General features: G+C 42.9%; 1 protein-coding gene across 1 annotated transcript; it reads left to right on the plus strand.

The window, feature by feature from the left end:
* The first annotated feature begins 3,740 nt into the window (after positions 1–3,740).
* Positions 3,741–10,216, plus strand: LOC105427086 (uncharacterized). The gene is made up of 3 exons (XM_089080339.1): positions 3,741–4,684; positions 7,921–8,926; positions 9,240–10,216. The coding sequence occupies exons 1-3, from the start codon at positions 4,600–4,602 to the stop codon at positions 9,364–9,366; spliced, it is 1,218 nt and encodes a 405-aa protein (XP_088936465.1). The 5' UTR covers positions 3,741–4,599; the 3' UTR covers positions 9,367–10,216.
* The last annotated feature ends 762 nt before the right edge of the window (positions 10,217–10,978 follow it).

Here is a 10,978-nt window from a genome sequence, read left to right on the forward strand (position 1 = left end):
GGTCAAGTTCCTATCGATCGTCGAAATTCATTTCGCGACACAAGAGAGACATCGGCACGTGAGGAAAGAAATGGGCCATAAGGATCAATCGAACATCGGCCTCGCGCCGATTCTCTAATTTGCGAACGTCATCACGACTGCGGCGTGGATAAACGTGAAAAAAATCCATTCGTGGAACCTCATTGAATAGCCGTTCTATAATCTCGCACGACCAATAGAAACTGCTCGTTGCCGAGCCCGAGCTCAAATTGCAGGCTGCATTCGACAAGAGCGCGTCTCTGTACGCGATCACCGATTGAGAGATATGATCTAGCGTCTCTCTCGAGAGAGGACCCTCGAGATGCAATCGATCGCGGCTAATTGTAATTAATTGGATTTGTCACTCACAATTAGCAACAAGACGTATCTTGTATTAATGAAATACCAGTGGACTTTGATTCAGCGCAAATACGGATTTATAACAAGTGATTTTATCCTTGTATTTCAAAGGAAGAAAAAGCTGTGCATAACATAACTCAATTGTCAACGTTGATTGCTATCATTTAGGATAACAAAACAAAAAATTAAAAATTAAAAATCTTATGTTTTACTATTAATTAGCACAGTTTTTAGAGAAATAATTTTTTTTTGTACAGACTTCCATTTCCCAATGTTTCTAGCATTAATGTTTAGTTTTATTATCATCGTGACGAACGAATTGTTATCGTGGTAACCCAAAGTATCTTCGATTACGTAACAAGAGTCATCGCTGTGAGAAAGGAAAATGTCGAGAATTAATTGGCGCACAAGCGAAGGCAAATTAATAAGTTTTTCCTGTTATAAATCAGGCTAATAATGATGCGAGACTTTCGCGAAAGGATCAGTCCGCGTGCGTGCGTGCGTGCGTGCGTGCGTGTGTGTGTGTGTGTGTGTGTGTGTGTGTGTGTGTGTGTGTGTGTGTGTGTGCGCGCGCGCGCGCGCGCGCGCGCGCGCGCGAGCGCGCGTGCCTATTTAAATTTATCTTAAACGTAAAAAAATTCCAGGTGCGATGCGGAAATGCGAGCTGCATTCAATCGCAATCAAATCGATATTGGTGATCCAAGTATCATAATGATCGTAAAGCGTTTGGAAATTTGAAAAAGTACGACTACATGACTGCACTTCTGTATTTGTTTATTACTATCGGCAACAGTATTCTGAATAAATTAGACACGCAAGAATAATTTCCTTTCATGTTTTTACTCAGCGTAACTTTTTAATCGTTGAAAAATATTTTTTACGAGATCTATACTCTTTTAAATCGTGATATTAATTCATCAAGCTCGATAATATGCATCCCGTAAATATTGGTCCACGTAGTCATGAATAAATCTCTCATATTCAAATTAGAATGCCGGCACGTGTCAACTCACGAGATAAAAAGGCAGTTATCGATGAGCAGATTTATACGTTACCAATTACCTTTTATTTTCTTATTCGATCGAAATACCAGAACACTCGTAAAGCCGTCAACTAGTTGGAAAAAAGAGAGATGCGCGAAAGGGATGCTCGCATACAGCTATTGCCAATCGATGATCCATCGATCGATACGCCACGACACGGTGGATCGCGCACTTGGTCGTGTCGCAACGATCGATCAATCGGGAGTAAAATGCGACACTCGAAACCGGGCCGGTGCGATCCGTTACGATATTACCGCAACGTTGTCATAGCCGCATAGCTGGCAGCGCGCATCTCGAGCCGCGCGCTCGCGTTATTGCTACACGGGCGATAATAAATTGTCGATTTAGCAAGCGGCGTTCTCTTTCAGCAATCGGTGAGAGCGTCGTAGGTGTCGGGACCGTTTCGTGAAGTTCGCATAGGAGAACGGAGGGACTCGCCGCGATTTGTCGTACGCGCGCGCTAATTGGACCAGCGACTACCGATGCGATCCAGGTAAAACGCCAGTCATTGGCAGCAATTGCCTGTTTACAAGTAATAAGTCTCTTACGAGAACCGATTGGCCAGCCGGAATTATACCGCCACGATACACCAATCGACGGACGGTTATGGAGAATTTATGAAACTCTCGGCGGGAGACCGGCGACAGATCGAACCTCTTTCAAGCCGCCCAATTGGTGTCTCTGTAAATATAATAGTGGTTAATAAATAAACAAATGCCTTAATACGTTGGATTCGTTGGATGTATAATAATTTGGCTATGATAAAGCGCCAAATAAGGAATGCTTGAACCTCATAATTTATTATTATATCGCTATTTTATTAATCATTAATAATCTACCTGACGGCGTTCGCGCGAATCTTTTTTTCAACGTCGTCAACGAACAGGCATCACGCGCGCTCCGACAGGATTCTCTTTTCATCATCTTGTTCCGCGTATGCTATTAAGTTATTATATTGGTCCGTGTCGCAATAGCGTGCCTCCGGCTAGGAGTGAGCAACGAAACGGAACTCAAATTACGAACTCCCGTGCTATTACAAATTATTGATCATATTATAAAGTTGCGCCATTCGCGTTTAGGACAACGAGGGATAAAATGGCTGTGAGCCGTAAAATTGCGCGTTCGTTCGCGCGGGGGGAAAAATCGGATATAAGGTAATCGCGTGCGAACAATCTGGAATAATGCGCCGCGTTGAGATGTGACCGACTATGAAAAGCACATATCTCGCGCGCGTAACGACCACGATAATTTCAGATGCGTGAAAGAAAAAAAAAAAAAAACACCGGGCTCCTTCACCTCCGCCATTTTCCTTTCGTACTTTCCTCGCTGAACTTTCGTTTCTTCTCTGCGTTCAATCGATCATTCCTTTATAACTAATAGCCTGATATTTTTTCCCGTGCACTAAATACGAGGCGCTTGAATGGCGTCACGCACGCAAAGATTTTTGTTCCTCTCCGGTCTTGCATTCTGACGTAACATTTATAAGTGCATTTTTAAGTTATAGATCGAAATGCATTAAGGAAACGTTGGCGCGTTAAGAGGCGCGTTCGCCAGATATTTTATACTTTGAGCTTCGCCTTCCTCGTCTTTTGAAATCGCACGTCATCGTGAAACGATCTTCACGTATTTCATCGGCGACACCGTCATTTTCGCGGTTTCATGTGGACAGATCGCATCCTCGGCCTAGATATTGCCGTTCAAACATTGTCATTCGGATATCTTAAATCGGCCTTCGTAAATGGTCTATCTCAAAATGCGCATTTACACTTCGTGAAATTTTTATCGCTATTCCAAGTTTATCTCTTTTCAACAAACATTTTGCAAAATCTTTTGTTACTTACGATCTAATATAGAGATCTAATTAGAGTTGTTTTTACGACGTTTACATTACTCGTTTCCCTAAATATTTAGCTTAGGGATAAAATCGACCCGCCTCGCTCGTGACGTATTTGCCAATTTGGGACGACGGATATTGACGACGACATGATGTGTTTGTATCCTCCGTCGATTTAGTTATCTAGTTCCTAGTCGACGAGTACACTTCTTGGATAAAGCTGAGCGTGTGATGAATAACAAGCGAGCAATTTTCGATCGCACGTTCCCTGCTTACTGATAGTCCTCATTGGGCTTACTTTTCAGAGAAAGGACTTAGAGGAGTGACGCGATGATTTTCGAAACTTCACTTGAAACGCTTGCGAAACGAATAGCTCATTCCACATTCATTGTGCACCTGTTTTCACCAAAAAACTACCGTGTAAATATATTAACTCGATATATGACTTTTTTGTCGTATGTGTAAAGTGGAATTTTGTGAAACAAAAGGAACTTTGAAACATTTTCAATTTCAAGAAGTAATTTTATCTGCGTGAAATTTTGTAGAGATCACTCAATCGTCGTTTCATTAAATTCGAAACTTTTTGATTTTCTCAACTTTACGATTCGATCCTCGATTTTAAAGGAATTGATTAACAGAATATTGTATATTTATTCGAACCGTTATTAAATTGCTTCCGTTGCGAGAGTTCACGTGTTCGATGCTGTATTACTCTCGCTGATCGCTCTCCTCGAGCGAAGCCAGATGACACCAAGGCCAGGCAGCATAAGATTTCTCGCAACAAGAATGTTGCAAAGGAGAGAGAGCGAGACGAAGAATCAAGACGAAAAAAGGACTCCTCTCGTTAACGGCCTGACCAGGGTCAACTGCGAGCAGGACATCCCGTTGCCCGATCCTTCGGAAAGTCGGTAGGTCCTTCGATCCCCACCTCGCGAACCCCCCAAGACAGTCTTGTCTTCTTGTGTTCTTCCCCCCCTCCCCTCGTCTGCCTCCCACGTTTCCCGAGAGTCTCACCTGGTCGGTAGCATCATCCTGCACTCCCGACGAGGACTTTCTCCGAAAGACGGCCAACTATATAAGCAAGATGCACGCTGTTTGAAGCACGTTAGACGAAATCGCACGGGTGCGTCGAGCAGGCCACGTCGAGCCGCCGCGCCCCGATCGCATCTGTTTCCTTTTCGCAAGTTCACCCCGCACACACGCGACGGTAACCTGAGAGAAAAAGAGAGAGAGAGAGAGATAGAGACAGCACTCGTTCGTACGAGACGCAAATTCGTGCATGTGACTCGGCGCCGAGGGAGACATCCCAGAGACCTCCACGAGAGATTTCGATCATCGGGGACCATGAGGCCCACGAGAAGCTGGGCCCCACTGGCAGCGACCGCGCTGGCCGTGACGGCTCTGCTGCTAAGGCCCATCCACGCTGATGGTAAGATCCGAGAAGAACTCTCGTGTCCACATCAAACTCTTCGATTACGTAGGACATAGATCGAGATTGCTCCTTGCACTCTCAGATCTCGCAAATGTGGAATAACGCGACTTTTTACCGATGACGAAAAAACGATTCACGATAATATGACATGCAGATCGCAACTGGTATAGAAATAACCGAGAAGAACTTTTTCGCCGTTAATTTTTTATAAAACTAGCATGTAAGGTGGCAGACTCTCGATAGAATTATTTCTGTAGAATAAAATATATAATTATTATTATTTTATTAATTATTATTTCATACCGTTTAAATAAGGAAAGAGAGAAGAATGGAAAATATGAAATTCTGCCACATTAATTTTTCGCAAGAGTAAATGCAGTCCTGAAAAAAATCGCGTGTTAGTATTCCGTATCGTAAAGAAAGATAAATGAGTGACTCTTTGAGAGAAAAGAGTGTTTTTATAATATTAAGGTTACTCGCATCACATTACGCCTTTTACTTTTTACTTTTTATTATGGCGTATTAAATTCATTATAGTAAAAGAGCCACTGAGGTAACATTACTTGTATCACCACTGGCTCATACGCTTGCAAGTGAGGTTTTTCGTAGTATATAATCTAAAAGACGATACGTTATAAAATAAACACATTGTACGAAAAACAGTAATTTTACGGCAAATGTACGTATTACGCGAATATGCCCACGTCACGTAACTAATTTTTGCATGACTTAATTAATGCCGCTGCGGATCTAATTTGTCAACTTGTCGGAAAACTTATTAGAAAGTCCATTGTTGTCCCGCGATGAACTTTAATGTTGTATGAGCAAAAAAATGAGGATCGCGCAACAATTTGGCAAACATTTTCACTCTCAGCTTATTATCGTATGTGAAATTTTCTAAATTTTAATCAAATTAAAATATTTTAAATAAATTTAATTTCTTATTCTCTCTTTGTCGCTTTATACATATAAAAGAAGGTAATTAAGTATCTAATCAAAATAATCAAAAACATTGCTAATTGTGTATTAAATTCTTGATCAGATTCTTCGCCTTTCAATCGCAATGTATATAGCTCTATTGTTACGTACTCTTTCTGGTTCTGATTATAAACGTTTCGCAGTATGTTTCTCGTGTCTTGAATTGATAGTCTGATAAGGTTCATGCGTTCCTGTTGGCGTACTACTTTACTACTCAGTTTCACGCATCGACACGCCATCGGTTAATTACAGCAAAAACAGCTAATAATTGACAGCCTCGTTATCCAAACAAACAGTGATGTTTTTATGTTTCGTTATGTGAGTTTTTCTATTGTAATTTACTTCTCCTAATATTTTTCTCAGCTCAACTCGAATTACTTTTAAGCGATTCGATATGTTTCTCTTTCCCCTGAGTCGCCTCGCAAATAGTACAGGCGAATTTGTGAAATCGGGACGCGCGAAAAAGTGGAAACCGCGCGCGCCTGAAATAATCGAGCATTAGAGCGACGTAAGTTATCGGTCAGCATCTTTAAGCAAATTACCCGTGGCATGTAGAATCGTGGTATAAATGAGGACATTATCAGGCGCGATCTAGCGCAATCTAACTCGAAAGCGCGCGAGCGTGCGAGCCGAAACTTTACTCTTGGCTCGCCGCGATTGTTTCGATTTCGATTTTTAACACGTGTAAACGTCACGCGCGCAATCCGCGAGTTATCATTAAATGCCGCTCGTGTATTACAGATTGCGAAACTTTACCAGCCGTTCGTTTAATGGGCAAACGTGTGACTCGTTAAACAAATTAATTTTCAAAAAAAAAAAAAAAAAAAAAAAACAGCAAAGTTGAAAAAGCCAATTTTAATCTTTGTTGCATTTTATTCCACCGCGCATTTTATACGTGTCACTATATGTTTCATTTAAAAATTATTTTACCTACTTCCCTTTATTTTATCGCATACAATTTTTCTACATCGCAAAACAAATTTAATCGCTATTTTATTCGCTATCGTTTCAGCGTTATCCGACTTCAGTTACGTGAATTATTCATTTCTCTTGCGAAATCGAAACGGAATCTTCAATAAACTCAGTAAATTTTGCATTGAATTTTGTGGATTGGAGGAATTAAATGTTCGCTTGTTTAATGCATAGGACAACGGGGAACAGCAAATCGCTGATCTGGGATTAATTGAGGTATTCGCCAGGATGATGACTGTCGACCCGCCGTGCCGTGTCGATTCGAGTCGTAAACGATACCGACGATGATTCGCGTCTTCAACTGTCGCGGCGAAGCATCACGCTCGCGCTATAAATCAATCGGACGCGCCGTTCCGGCGCATCAGACGCGATGAAAGCGAACGTGACTCAATCGGCGATTTGATGCGTATTTAAAAAAAAAAAAAAATGCCGTGCACGCTATTATCGTGAAAATGGCGCTGGCGTTTCGACTGTACGGCACAAAGCGTCTTCTAATGACTGTTCTACGACGAATCCACTGATGATGATAGAGCGCGGAGCAGATAAAGTCTCGTGATAAGAAGTCGTCACGGTCTGATTGCGCTTCCGTAGTCGTCGCACTGGGGTCGATTCGAAAGAATATTCTTTAACGCGAATATAATTCTCCGACCTGGTCGCGAATTTTTCTCTTTCTCCTGCGTGAAATGTTGCGTTTTCCTCAGTTAGATTTAATGCGATTTCAAAAACGCATTAACGAGGACTTTAATCTCGTTAGCTTCCTTTATTTTACACACACACATTCAATTTGAGATAATTTTTATCCTTAGCCTAAACGTCGCAAGAAATTTAAACTTATGTCGACGATACTGTTTACAAAGACTTTAGATATCTCTATAAATTCCTATGGGAAGAGAAAACGAAATTTTAGAATTTCTACTTTATATTACGGCAACTTCGAATCTTGATTGCTAAGAAGCCACGTAAATGCTATTGTCGACTTTATTACTCTCGTCGCTATAATAACGTCACCGCAAGTAATAAACGTTCCTTATTAGTAACAATTTTCGAGACATTGCGATATAATAAAAAGTCATCAGCAATGTAGGAAAGTCTAAGCAGAAGAAGTAAAGTCAAGTAAAGAGTAGTAGTTTCTAAAACAAATTAAATATTACGTTTCCTTGGATATGAAATTAATCAAATCTTAATAAGATTTTCTGCAAGAATTAAGGTATAATTTGAATTCTCTTTCTAAAGTATTTTTTTAAGTATTTTTTAGACTCGAATTTTTTGGAAATTATTTTCAGCACCTGTCTCGGGCAGTTATCTGCCACCGTCAACCAGTTATGGCACGCCTAATCTAGGAGGTGGCGGTGGCGGTGGCGGTTATTCCGGCGGTGGAGGTGGAGGAATATCGTCAACCTACGGTGCGCCTTCGGGTGGCGGCGGTGGATTCGGTGGCGGTGGTGGATTCGGCGGTGGTGGCGGCGGCGGATTCGGCGGTGGTGGTTATGGAGGTGGTCGACCTTCCTCGACCTACGGTGCACCCAGTTCCGGTGGAGGTGGACATGGCGGCGGTGGCATATCTTCCAGCTACGGAGCGCCCCCGTCTACAAGTTACGGGGCACCATCCAGCGGCGGTGGTGGTTTCGGAGGTGGTGGCTTCGGCGGAGGAGCACCCTCCTCGACTTATGGAGCCCCATCTCGCCCTTCCAGCGGCTATGGGGCACCATCCGTAGGACGTCCATCTTCCACTTACGGAGCCCCTTCTAGCGGAGGCGGCGGATTCGGCGGCGGCGGTGGTTTCGGTGGAGGCGGCGGTTTCGGTGGCGGTTTTGGCGGTGGTAAACCATCCTCGACTTATGGAGCGCCCTCGAGTGGAGGCGGCAGACCATCGTCCACGTACGGAGCGCCTTCCGGCGGTGGCGGAGGTTTCGGAGGAGGTTCAATTTCCTCAAGTTATGGAGCACCTTCCTCGACTTATAGCGCACCATCCACGAGCTACGGGGCACCGCGCGGCGGAGGCGGCGGAGGTGGGTACTCCGGAGGTGGTGGCAAACCCTCGAGCAGCTACGGAGCGCCCAGTTCCGGCGGCGGTGGCTTTGGAGGAGGTGGATACTCCGGTGGCGGTGGAGGAATATCTTCAACTTACGGTGCACCCTCGGGAGGCGGCGGCGGATACTCTGGAGGCGGCGGCGGATATTCCGGCGGTGGCGGCGGCGGATATTCCGGCGGTGGCGGCGGCGGATATTCCGGCGGTGGCGGCGGTGGATACTCCGGCGGTGGCGGTGGTGGATATTCCGGTGGTGGCGGGTAAGATATTATAATTAAATGCAAAGTTATTCTATAAAACATAAATCGTTTTTATCTTTTAATATAAGAGAAATATTGACTGAATAAATTATTTCGCTTAGCATTATAAAATTATAATCCTATTTACATAAATATTTATAATAACTACTATTATAGCAGATACTACTAACTCATAACATTTATTTATTTTAATTTATCTAATTTGATTAGTGTTTACTTTTTATTAATTTTGCTCAATTCAAAATTTTATTTATTCTTGTTCTTTTAAATCTATTAATCGACTCTTTTTACGATTTTCTCTTATTGTTTTCAGTGGTTACTCCGGAGGCGGTGGCGGTTATTCCGGTGGTGGTGGCAGACCGTCGTCGACTTATGGCGCACCGAGTGGTGGCGGCGGAGGCGGACAGAGCTACGCCAGTAATGGAGGATACCAATACTAATCCAGACACGTTTTCACCCGGCGAGACGATCTTCGTGCTCAATCACGTCGGCTACGATCAGATTTTACGGATTGGATGATGCAAACCGGAGCTATCGCGACGTCAAAACTCGTCAATTAGATTAATCGACTGGATCGATTACGTGTTATCAGGAAACAGACGTCGATCCGAGAAGCCCGACTTTGATCGAAAGGTGATGACCTTGGCTGGGGCCAACAATTACAGGAAGATATGCTGGACATGATTACATGATAACATTGTGAATAATTGAGAAGATCAAGGCTAAAAATATCCCGTTGTTATTGTCGAGTATAGCCTGGATAATTGTATGTACAATCGCGCAGATATATTTGACGTCTTCAATGGGAACATCTCTATCCGGCAACCGACGGGAAAAGCGTGCGAGGACCGTTTGCCGTGTCGTGAAAACTCGCGAAATTCGTGCTAAAGATTTAACAACGAGGGATTCTCGGTCGGGAAAATTGTGAGCGAAGGAATACTCGTCCTGACGGCAGGCGCATTCCCGCGAATGGCTGAATGAACAAGAAATGTCGATTTCTATCTTTTTTTTCCTTTCCTCAATACTATTATCACTTATACTATTATCACTTTCTACATATACCAGCTTCCAGGAAAGCGTCTGCTTATGGAACGTTACTTCCGTCGATATCGAAGACAAGCGAGAAGTGAAGAAAATATAGAAGAAAAAGTAAAAAAAGACAATGAAGAAAAAGAAGAGAGGAAAACGAACGAGAAAACTCGATTTTCCGCATTCGGAGCCTGTAACTTATTTATTTTGTAAAGACGCTTTTTTGTACTAATAATAAAGCCGCTGTACGCTGATAAGGAATTATGTCGAATTTTATCGACTTCTTGTTAATCCCGTTCTGTTGTATTAAAAAAAAGCAAAATTAACATTTTTTAGAAACCACGGAAGATGATTCTCTCTGGACGATCTACAAATATTAAATCCTCTACATTCACGTTATGTGATCGTTTTAATGATTAAATCATTTTCATACGAAGTTAAAGACTAAAGTTCCAGATTTAATTTTTCTTATCCTTTCAGTCGTACAATTATTTTTTTTTTTTCCTGTAAATGTAATAAAATCTCTTAACTGTAATCCGAAGACGGAACCGTATCCGCCTGTAGGAGAATTCGCCCCTTCCTGTACCCCGAAAGAAGAAGATCGGCGTAGCGAAGAAGAGTTCGGCGTAAGGTTAGTCGGCCGACATGGACGGACGGTCGATTTATTGATTCTCACGGCTCGGATACCGGGAGGGCATGAATAACTAAGAGCTCTCTTTCTATTCCTGCCGTCGGACATCTAAAAGCGCATATCGATATCGGGAGCTCCGTAGGCGTCTCGGGGCGAGGGCGAACCATGCCCTCTGACCATCTTGTCGACCCGCGAAACCAACATACATGCATGATCACCAAAGCAAAGCTCCCAAAGATGTTGAAAGATTAATACAGAAAGCTCGAGAGATTGGATAATCCATAAATATTAAAGCTCACCGACCTCGCTCGTTTTCATATTACTAATGTTACCTTTAGCGATGGGTAGGACATAGGGGTAGGACATAGATAAATAAAATGATAAGAACGCCT

Source organism: Pogonomyrmex barbatus, unplaced genomic scaffold (assembly GCF_055798465.1).
Source record: "Pogonomyrmex barbatus isolate J1 unplaced genomic scaffold, ASM5579846v1 scaffold3, whole genome shotgun sequence".
NCBI lineage: Eukaryota > Metazoa > Arthropoda > Insecta > Hymenoptera > Formicidae > Pogonomyrmex > Pogonomyrmex barbatus.

What these genes read in the sequence shown, in the direction of transcription:
- LOC105427086 (XM_089080339.1), top strand. Translation starts at nt 4,600, where the DNA reads ATGAGGCCCACGAGAAGCTGGGCCCCACTGGCAGCGACCGCGCTGGCC. An exon ending in AAGGCCCATCCACGCTGATG is followed by an intron (nt 4,685 to 7,920) that starts GTAAGATCCGAG and finishes AATTATTTTCAG; the next exon opens with CACCTGTCTCGGGCAGTTAT. An exon ending in GGATATTCCGGTGGTGGCGG is followed by an intron (nt 8,927 to 9,239) that starts GTAAGATATTAT and finishes TATTGTTTTCAG; the next exon opens with TGGTTACTCCGGAGGCGGTG.